Source organism: Mauremys reevesii, linkage group 13 (genome assembly GCF_016161935.1).
Source record: "Mauremys reevesii isolate NIE-2019 linkage group 13, ASM1616193v1, whole genome shotgun sequence".
NCBI lineage: Eukaryota > Metazoa > Chordata > Testudines > Geoemydidae > Mauremys > Mauremys reevesii.
In genome coordinates, this window is record NC_052635.1 from 6,639,488 (window position 1) to 6,649,996 (window position 10,509).

A 10,509-nucleotide genomic window follows, 5' to 3' on the forward strand; every position below is an offset into this window, starting at 1 on the left:
GAGGAAACCACCCACTCTGATGTGGGCACAGCTGTGGCTTGAGGCTTCGCCAATCCGTGTCTCCACCCCTCGGCCATCCGGGTGGGAGTTGGTGGGCAGGAGGGTACATGTCCCTGTGATTGCCAGCCCCTGACCACCCCTCCTGCTGCCTGGTCCATATAACCCCTGGGGCTCAGGCAGAGGCTCCGTGTCCATCACTGGATGTCTCTGATGATGCAGCTCCTGATCTTGGTCCTGCTTCCTGTGGCCTTTTGCCTTCCCCCTGGGTCTCAGGCTGGTGAGTTTGGGGTTGGATCAGGGCCTATGGGGAGCGGGACCCTTGCCCCATATGGGGAGCTGTGGGCAGCGTTTCGGTTCTCCCCCTTGCTCCTACTGACGCAAAGCACCTGTATTGAAACCTGTATCCTCTCCTGAGTGTGGCAGGGGCTCTCAGAGCAGCCCAAGGGGTTGGGTGGCCAAGCCCCCACAGGGTCCTTTGGGGCCCTGGAAAAATCAGATGCTCAAGGAATCAATTCTGAAGCACTTGGAGGAGAGGAAAGTGATCAGGAACAGTCAGCATGGATTCACCAAGGGCAAGTCATGCCTGACAAACCTAATTGCCTTCTATGAGGAAATAACTGGCTCTGTGAATGAGGGGAAAGCAGTGGATATGTTATTTCTTGACTTTAGCAAAGCTTTTGATATGGTCTCCCACAGTATTCTTGCCAGCAAGCTAAAAAAGTATGGGCTGGATGAATGGACTATAAGGTGGATAGAAAACTGGCTCAACGGGTAGTGATCAATGGCTCCATGGCTAGTTGGTAGCTGGTATCAAGCGGAGTGCCCGAAGGGTCAGTCTTGGGGACAGTTTTGTTCAACATCTTCATTAATGATCTGGAGGATGGCGTGGGCTGCACCCTTGGCAGGTTTGCAGATGACACTAAACTGGGAGGAGTGGTAGATACGCTGGAGGGTAGGGGTAGGATACAGAGGGACCTAGACAAATTAGAGGATTGGGCCAAAAAAATCTGATGAGGTTCAACAAGCACAAGTGCAGAGTTCTGCATTTAGGACAGAAGAATCCAATGCACTGCTACAGACTAGGGACCAAATGGCTAGGCAGCAGTTCTGCAGAAAAGGACCTAGGGGTTACAGCGGATGAGAAGCCAGATATGAGTCAACAGTGTGCCCTTGTTGCCAAGATGGCATTTTGGGCCGTATAAGTAGGAGCATTGCCAGCAGATCGAGGGAAGTGATCATTCCTCTCTATTTGACATTGGTGAGGCCTCATCTGGAGCACTGTGTCCAGTTTTGGGCCCCACACTACAAGAAGGATGTGGAAAAATTGGAAAGCATCCAGGGGAGGGCAACAAAAATAATTAGGGGGCTGGAGCACATGATTTATGAGGAGAGGCTGAGGGAACTGGGATTATTTAGTCTGCAGAAGAGAAGAATGAGGGGGGATTTGATAGCTGCTTTCAACTACCTGAAGTGGGGTTCCAAAGAGGATGGATCTAGACTGTTTTCAGTGGTACCAGATGACAGAACAAGGAGCAATGGTCTCAAGTTGCAGTGGGGGAGGTTTAGGTTGGACATTAGGAAAAACTTTTTCACTAGGAGGGTGGAGAAGCACTGGAATGGGTTACCTAGGGAGGTGGTGGAATCTTCTTCCTTAGAGGTTTTTAAGATCAGGCTTGACAAAGCCCTGGCTGGGATGATTTAGTTGGGGATTGGTCCTGCTTTGAGCAGGGGGTTGGACTAGATGACCTCCTGAGGTCCCTTCCAACCCTCATAATCTATGATTCTATGATCCCACTGCTAATCCATGTCCCAGACAGGGAGGTTGGCCATGGGGCTAGGTTACTGGGCTGGGACCAAAGAAATCTGGGACCAATTCCCAGATCTGCCCAGGATCTCTGTGGACAGGGATATCTATAGATTGAGGATGGTCACCAAAATCCCTTAGGCAGGTTTACAAACAATCTCCCTGGGCCTCAGTTTCCCTATCTGTACAATGTGAAGAATAATTCAGCTTGTGTCAGGACTCTATCTGGATCAGTGAAAGACCCAGAGCAATGGAGCCCCTGATCTCAGTTTCTGCACAGTTCCTGCCATAATAGGGGCTCGGATGTTGGTCTACAACATTCCACCCTCATGCAAATAACAGCTATTTGTTAAAGGTGGGATTTTCCAACACACCCACCCACCTGGGTGGAAATTTCTTCAGAGATGATCACAAAACCTTTTTCAATTTCCCTGGGGGAAAAAAAGTGGCACTTTTAAATTTTCACCTAAATATTACCCAACACTGGGGGGAAAGAATCAGTTTCACCACAATAATTCAGACGGGTTTGAGACGAGGCTTTCTGAGAAAAAAATGACGTTCCTAAAATGTTTGGCGGGTCAGTCTGGGACCAGCCCTGGCTCGTCACTGTGGATTGATGGGGAAGAAGCATCCACAAGGGACCTGTCAGTGCCCTTCCAGGTGCTTCCTGTCTTAATCTGGGGTGACTTTGGCCCCAAAGCTGTTAACACCAGCCAGTGTGATTACTGACCCACTCCTGGTGTGTTTGGCACCGATTCTCCACACAGCGAGGTCAGAGCTTTAGATTGACCCTCCGGCCCCATGGGGTGTCCAGTGTGGGGCAGAGCTGAGCAGTGGGTAGAGTTCCAGGCACAGGGATCCCCCAAGGAGAGCATCAGCGGGGGTGGGATGAGGTTGTAGAGACTCCCCTTAGGGATGGGGAGCTCGGCCCCAGCCCGGCCCAGACAGATGATGTGGCTCTTTCTATGAACCTGGTCTCTCCCCAGGTGAGATCATTGGGGGCTGGGAAGCCAAGCCCCACTCGAGACCCTACATGGCCCATCTGGAAATACAACACAGAGGGAAGTCGAATATCTGTGGAGGGGTCCTGGTGTCGGAGAACTTCGTGCTGACGGCCGCTCACTGCAATGGAGAGTAAGCGCCTCTGTGCTGGGGATGTCGGGGCAGGTTGGGTGCTAGCAGGTGATGGGGGGGGCGGGAGCTCTGGCGCCATCATAGGTTGCAGGGAAGAAGCAGTTAGCAGGACAGGCTGGGAGAGCAGAGCCCAGGGGTCTGAGCTGGTCAGGGGGTGTCAGTGTGTCTCTAGGGGCCTCTGCAAACCATGGCCCAGATCCAATGCTGTGTAAATCAGTGGAGCTACGGCCATTGACACCAGCTGGGGTCTGGCCCATTGCTCAGATCGGGGCAGGGAGGGAGTCACAGCCCCAGGAGAGCTCTGCAGGGCTCCGGGCTGGGAGGAGCTGGCATAGACCCCGGTCTGGATCTAGCCGGGGGTGGGGAGGAGCTGAGACCCAGGGAGCAGGACTGTGGGGCGTGAAGGAGCTCAGAGGAACAACACAAGGAGTTGATAGAGACACAGGCTGGGACCCAAACACCACTGGGCAGGGTCTTTGTGATGCAGCCAGAGCCTCCTAGAGGGGAAAAGTCCCCTGTGCTATTTCCCAGCCCTGAAGCCGAAAGCTGAGTCTGAGATCTCGGCCTGAGAGCCCTGGTTTCCCGGTCCTCCCCATATCACTGTTCATGAGTCGGACCCACATCTGCCCCTCCCCCTCCTCACGTACGCTCCTGCCTCTGACACCCCATGTATTGCTCTTGGCTTTTACAGCAAGATCACTGTCACGCTGGGAGCCCATAACATTAGAGAACGGGAACGGAGCCAACAGAAAATCTCCGTGCGCCACCGGATCCCCCACCTGCAGTACAATGACACCACCCTGAACAATGACATCATGCTGCTGCAGGTACCACACCCATCCCATGACCCCACCCCTAGTGACCTCTCAGTTATGGGTTTGCATGTTTTTGGGGATTGGGGTGTTTCTCTGTGTCCTTGAGTGTGACCCTCACATTGATCTTCATCGTTCTCGTGTCTCAGCTGGCAGAGAGAGCGAAGCTGAACGGATGGGTGGATACCATCGTCCTGCCCTGCGCCAACGAGAGAGTAAAAGCAGGGACCATGTGCAGCGTTGCCGGCTGGGGCAGAACTAGCACAGAGAGTGAATCAACTTCGGCCAGGCTCCGGGAGGTGAACGTGGTTGTGATGCAGGATGCTGCATGTTCGAGGAATCCTAATGGGCTATATTATCACTATGACTCCTCCACCATGATGTGTGTGGGGGATCCAAAGACGGGCAAAGACTCTTGGAAGGTGAATCTCCTCCTGGCTTCAAGCATCCTTGATAAATTGTTATTATTAATGAGGCTGTTGGTTTTGCAATCAGGGCTACGAGTGGCGGTCAGCGATTAGGCCCCACTGTGCTTGGTGCTGTACAAATGAATTGGAAAATATCTGGTTTTCTCTCAGGGGAGGCAGAGACCAGCTCCAGGGGTGGGGGTAGGCGTGTGGGGACTGATACCAGCTGGGCCTTGGGGAAGCCGAGCAGAGACTGGGTGGACATAGGGGGCTGTCACTGAGCTGTGCATCAGCTGGAATGACTCACTGAGCTGTTCTCCATCTGTGGCTTGTTTTATTTCACAGGGCGATTCTGGGGGCCCCCTGGTGTGTGGGAAAATAACCCAGGGCGTCGTCTCCTGGGGGCCTCCCACCCCTCCCGGGGTGTACACGAGAGTCTCCACCTTCATCCCCTGGATACGGGCGACGATGAGGAGGCTGCAGCGCTGAGCCAAGCCGGGAATAGCTGCAGGGGCTGGAGCTGCGTCACTTCTGTCCTTTGGTGATGCCCAGATGTAGGGCCTGGTTTGCAGATTGGCTGAGCTCCCCTTTCGCTAGGATAGCCCCCCCCCCCTTCGCTTCACTCAGGCAGTGCCCAGCCCATGAGCATCAAGGCAGTGAGCCTAGGGGAGTTAGGAACCAGGTTCAAGACCAGCTCCTATCCGCTCCCTTGGCAATCCCAACCCAGACCCTTAAGCTGCATCTTTGTAGGGAAACAGCTGATTTATTTTTCCTGGGGTAATGGACACAAACCAAACCCTGGGACAGACCCAGCAGTTTGTAGCTCTCTGCCATGTCAGCCAGTCGAGTGACCATTTATTGGGGGATCTTCATTGGTACTTGACCTGCTAAAGCCTGTGAAAACTGCAGCCTGGCCTGGCCTCACTGGAGCTATCCCACGGATTAGTTCATCGGGCTGGCCACCCCTCCTTCCAAACACACCTGTTCCCAGCGCTGGCGAGGCCAGTGGGTCAGGAACGCAGAGAAGGCTGCACTGAACTGATTATAGATCAATCCCCGGTGCTGATCACCTCCTTCCCACCTTCCCTGCCCCACCCTGCCGCGCGGCCTGTTGCATTTCGCTCCCTGCTCCATTGCCAGCAATGAATAAAAAAGTTACCAAAAAAAAGTGTTTCAGGTACTGAACGATCAACTCGAGCTGTGAAATCCAGAGCAGCTGCTGCATCTGCCAGGGCCAGGCAGGAATTAACCCCACAGGGGAAGGCTGGGATTGTGGTTAATGCGCTAAGCTGGGACCTAGGACACATCACATTTTTCACTTTGAGTACACGTCCCCACCCCCTTTTGTCCATGTGATCCTTTCTGACTAGCTGGTAATCGTGGATTTTAACCGGTCAGTCATGGGAATCATCCCAGCAGGTTCCAGTCACACCTGCTACACCAAACTGATGCTCCTGGAGGAGCAATTCCAATTCCTCGTGTTTGTTCCCCAGACTCCTCGCACTGGTGCAGAGACAAGTCAAGAATTTCTTCTCTCCATTTAATTGGGGTTCCTGGATTAATTTTGTTCTTGTTTTTTCCTGAGAGCTCATTTCTTCCCCCTCTTTACCCTCTCCTTGGCCTATTAGTTTAGTCTTCCCTTGACTCCTCTAGCCGGCCTGTTCCCATGGAGATTGGTCCCCCTTCTCCTGAGGTGGAGGCCATCCCAACTCTGCAGCCCCCTCTCCCCATAGAAGATAGACTGATGTTCCACAAACTCTCCACCCTCCACACCACCAATATAGAGAGTAATCAGAATCCATCTCAGCGTGTTTTTCAGGCTAATCCAGCCCAGCACATTCACTCTCCTCTCTTTAGTTATGCTCTCCGGTCCCTTCTCTGCATCTGCTCTGGTCTGAATTCCTCTATTCTGCACACTGGTGACCCAAATTGGTTCCCAATGGGAAGCCGGGTTCACAGCAGATCCTGGTTCACCCTGAAGAGTGATGGGAGGTGTTTGCTGAGGTCGTAGCACTGTTCCAGGGCAGCTGGAGTCCGGCATCCTATGCCCCTGGGCAGCCTGCCTTGGGAGCCCCAGAGTTAGGGGCTGTGGCCTGGCTTGGCCCAGATTTGTCTCACTAAGAATCATGTGAGACCTGGCATTTGAGTCTGCTTGCCACAGATTAGCTCCTGTATGGTGGGGCTGAATCAGGTGCAGCCGGGGTGATGCCTCCCCCTCTTGGTGATGAAAGGCCCACAGCCTGGAATGTTGCACAGCTGGGGCCATGTACAGCTGGATGTATGCAATGCACAGCTGGAGCCCGGCCTACATAGATCTGAGCTCAGGCAGCTCTGCAGCCCATGGGACGTCCCTCCACCCCCATGCTGGTCTGTTGGTCAATGTGGCAGATGCTCTCCAGATGAGGTGACACATCAGCCCCCTCATTCACACGAGGGGGAGGGGACGCATCCGAGGCAGGAGATGCAGATGGGGATTTACAAAGAGTGACTTAGTGCAGGCCTGGGCCTATGGATTCCAGGCCTCGGGTGAGATGTATTAGCATTCCCTGCCCCCTGAGCCAGCCAGTCCCCCAGACCTGAGTCCTGATCAGAGCCAGTGTCCCCCAGACAGGAAAGGCCCCATCTCACATTCCTCATTACCACTGACAGCAGAAGCAGATGCAGCTAGAGTGGCTGAATTCTAGTGATTTGTTTTTCCTACTGCCCTGGTCTGACAGACAGCTCAGACTGCTGGGTTTAACTGCTGAGTGGCTGGGGCTCCCCTCTCCTGATTGACAGAGATCCAGCAGGGAAGGAAACACTCACAGGGATGGGATTTAATAGAATTCTCTGTTGATTCCAGAGGACACAATCTGGCTTGTGAAATTAACAAGTTAAAAGGGCAGATGGTGGGGAGGGAAGGGGACTTTAACTACCCAGACATCAGCTGGAAAAGTTATACGGCAGGACACAACATTTCCCATAAGTGCCTGGCATGTCTTGGGGACAACGTTTTGTGTCAGAAGGTGGAGGAAGAAACCAGGGGGGCATTTTAGACTTGATTCTGACAAACAAGGAGGAATTGGTTGCAAATATGAAGGCAATTTATGTGAAAGTGATCCCGAAATGATAGAATTCCCAATCCTAACAAAAGGAAGGAGGGAGAGCAATAAAATAAGGACAACGGAGGTCATAAAATCACGCTAACTAGTTCAGAAAATTATAGATGAGCTCCCATGCGAAGAAAATCTAAGGGCAAAAGGAGTTCAGGAGAGCTGTCAGTTTCTGAAGAGGACAATATTAGAGGCACAAGTGCAAACTATTCCTATGCAAAGGAAAGACACAAGGAATAGTGAGAGGCCAATATGGCTCCACAGAAGTTCTTTAATGACCTGATAATCAAAGAAGAATCCTAAAAAAAGGGGAAACTTGGAAAAATTGCTAAGGAGGAGTACAAAAGAATAGGACTAGCATGTAGGAACACAATCAGAGAGGCTAAGGCACAAAATGAGTTTCACTTAGCAAAGGACATAAAAGAATTCATTCTTGAAATGCGTTAGGAGCAAGAGAAAGATTCAGGAAAGTGAAGGTTCACTACATAGGTGGGAAGGAGAACTAACAATCAAAATGAAAAAAGGTGTTTAATGTCGGTTTTGCTTCAGACTTCACTAAAAAGGTTAATGGTGAACAGATACTCTTCACAATTAATGCTAGCAAGGGGGAAGGAACACAAGCCAAAACTGGGAGAGAACAGGTTACAGAACATTTAAATAGGTTAGATGTATTCAAGTTAACAGAACCTGATTAAATTAATCATTGGGTGCATACGGAAGTGGCTGAAGCAATCACGGAATTATTAGGATGTGTCTTTGAGAACCTCTGGAGGACAGGTGAGAGGTCCCAGAGGTCTGGAGAAGGGCAAACATAGTACTTATCTTTAAAAAGAGGAACAAAGAGAATGCAGGGAATTATAGACCGGTCAGCCTAACTTTGATACCTGGAAAGATACTGGAGCAAATTATTAAACAATCAGTTTGGAAGCGCCTAGAGGATAATAGGGTTATGTTACCGAAATATTGGGTCTGCCTAGCGGAGAGCCAATAACAACCTGACAGGGATAAGGAAAGATTGCTTTATTCTGCAGAAAAAAGGAGAGCCTTGTACTCAGGTACAAAGAACTCTGCTGCACACAAGTTTCACAAACTTTTTATACACTTTCAGACAAAGACCATGCCGTGTTAACACTTCATTGGTGGGTGTCAAACCCCGTGCTTCTGTTATCTGGTCAGGGAAAACTGGTTTGGAGCAAGATTTCTCTGCTTTGAGGCAGAAGAGAGAAGATGGTTCAAAAGTTCAGGCTACTGTGTATGTGAGGCTTCTGCTTCCCCCTACTGTCCGCTTGTAAGCTATTAAGGGGGGCCACCAGTAACTTTCACAGTTACAAGGAATGGCCAGCAAGAACATATTGTGCCAAATCAACCTAATGTCCTTCTTAATTTGGGATACTGCCCTAGTGGATGGGGGGAAGCAGTAGACATTACATAGCTTGAATTTAGGAAGGCTTTTAACACAGTGCCACAAGACATTCTCATAAGTAAACTAGGGAAATTAGCATAAATTGATGGCAGAATGGATTGAAAGACTGTACTCAAAAACTATCATTGGATGTGTTTCAAACTGGGAAAATGATTCTAGTGGAGTCCCGCAGCGGTCAGTCCTGGGTCTGGTACTTTGCAATCTTTTCCTTAATGGCTTGGATGATGAAGTGCAGATGACACCAACCTGAGAGGGGCTGCAAACACTTTGAAGAACAACATTAGGTTTTGGTCTGGAATCACCAACATGAAATTTAATACAGACATGTGCAAAGTACTTCACTTAGGAAGGAAAAATCAAAGCACAACTACAAAATGAGGAACAACAGGCTAGGTGGTAGCACTTCAAAAAGCATCTGAAGGCTATAGTGAATAATACATTGAATATGAGTGAACAATGTGCTGCAGGTGTGAAAAATGTTAATATTATTCTGGAGTGTATTAAGAGTAGTGTCGTATGTAAGACACGGGCGGTAATTGTTCCACACTACTCGACACTGGTGGGGCCTCAGTTGAAGTACTGTGTCCAGTTTTGGGTGCCACACTTTAGGGGAGATGTAGAGAAATTGGAGAGAGTCCAGAGGTGAGCAACAAAAATGGTCAAAGGTTGAGAAAGCCTGAGCGAAGAGGAAAGGTGAAAAAAAACGGACGTGTTTAGTCCAGAGAAGAGGAGGCTGAGAACAGTCTTACAATATGTGAAGGTCTGTTCTAAAGAGGACAAGGATCAATGGTTCTCCATGTCCACAGAGGGTAGGACAAGAAGTGATGGGCTTAGTCTGCAGCAAGGGTGACTGAGGTTAGTTATTAGGAAAAACTTTCTAACCCTAAATGGAGTTAATCTATGGAATAAGATCTCAAGGGAAGCCATGGAAACCCTATCACTGGAAGGGATTAAGACCAGGTTGGACAAACACCTGTCAGGGATGGTCTAGGTTGACATGCTCCTGCCTCAGAACAGGGGGCTGAACCAGGTGACCTCATGAGGTCCCTTCCAGCCTGATATTTCTATGATTCTATTCTATGAAATGTCTTCTTGGATGAAATCCTCTGAGCTTCCTTCCCCTCCATTGTCCATTATCTGGAGCCCAGCTGGGCAGGGAGCCAGGCCGATATGAAACATCACACAGAGAAAACAAATCTGGTCTTGAAAAGTTTCTGAGAACCAGGACTAAAAGGAAATGACTCAGCAGATGGGGACTGGAGAAATGACAAATTTGCACTGTAGACTTTTAATACCCGGTAGTTGTTCCAGTGTGGGCCAGAGGCGGTGGGGCAGAAGGCATGTGGGGTCAGATGCTCCCCCCCACACCAATTTCCTGCATGGCGTTTACTGAGCATGCTCACATGGACTGAGCATGCTCAGTAACACGTCTGAAGCCGGCTGCCCTCACTCTGTCCCACTATTATTGGTGGGCATAGGTCATCTCTGCCAGTGACTCTCATTCATGACCTGCAGCACCCCCATTCCCATTCCTGGACTCAGACCCTCAGAGAGCTCTGCATGTTCTCCCCAATGTCTGGCTCTAAGAACTGTTTCCATTCATGACACGGCTGTGCGTGGGGGTGCACCGTTCACTGTCGAGGGACGGGGAGATGTCCCTGCTCAGATGTTCAGCTTATCAGTCAGGCCACAGGGCTGACAGCCTGTGTCAGGGTTCCTTCCCCACTATGAACTCTGGAGTACATATGTGGGGAACCGCATGAAAGACCCCCCCCACATGCTTATTTTTACCAGCTTAGGTTAAAAACTTTCCCAAGGCAAAAATTCCACCTTGCCC

The 10,509-nt window shown here is 50.4% G+C and overlaps 1 protein-coding gene across 1 annotated transcript; it reads left to right on the forward strand.

The window, feature by feature from the left end:
- The first annotated feature begins 201 nt into the window (after nucleotides 1-201).
- LOC120380379 (mast cell protease 1A-like) lies at nucleotides 202-5,092 on the forward strand. The gene is made up of 5 exons (XM_039498087.1): nucleotides 202-277; nucleotides 2,791-2,938; nucleotides 3,630-3,765; nucleotides 3,900-4,172; nucleotides 4,503-5,092. The coding sequence occupies exons 1-5, from the start codon at nucleotides 202-204 to the stop codon at nucleotides 4,644-4,646; spliced, it is 777 nt and encodes a 258-aa protein (XP_039354021.1). The 3' UTR covers nucleotides 4,647-5,092.
- Nucleotides 5,093-10,509: the final 5,417 nt, after the last annotated feature.

Coding starts and splice junctions, on each gene's coding strand:
- LOC120380379 (XM_039498087.1), top strand. CDS start 202: ATGTCTCTGATGATGCAGCTCCTGATCTTGGTCCTGCTTCCTGTGGCC. Junction 3,766..3,899: donor ATGACATCATGCTGCTGCAG/GTACCACACCCA, acceptor CTCGTGTCTCAG/CTGGCAGAGAGAGCGAAGCT. Junction 4,173..4,502: donor CGGGCAAAGACTCTTGGAAG/GTGAATCTCCTC, acceptor TTTATTTCACAG/GGCGATTCTGGGGGCCCCCT.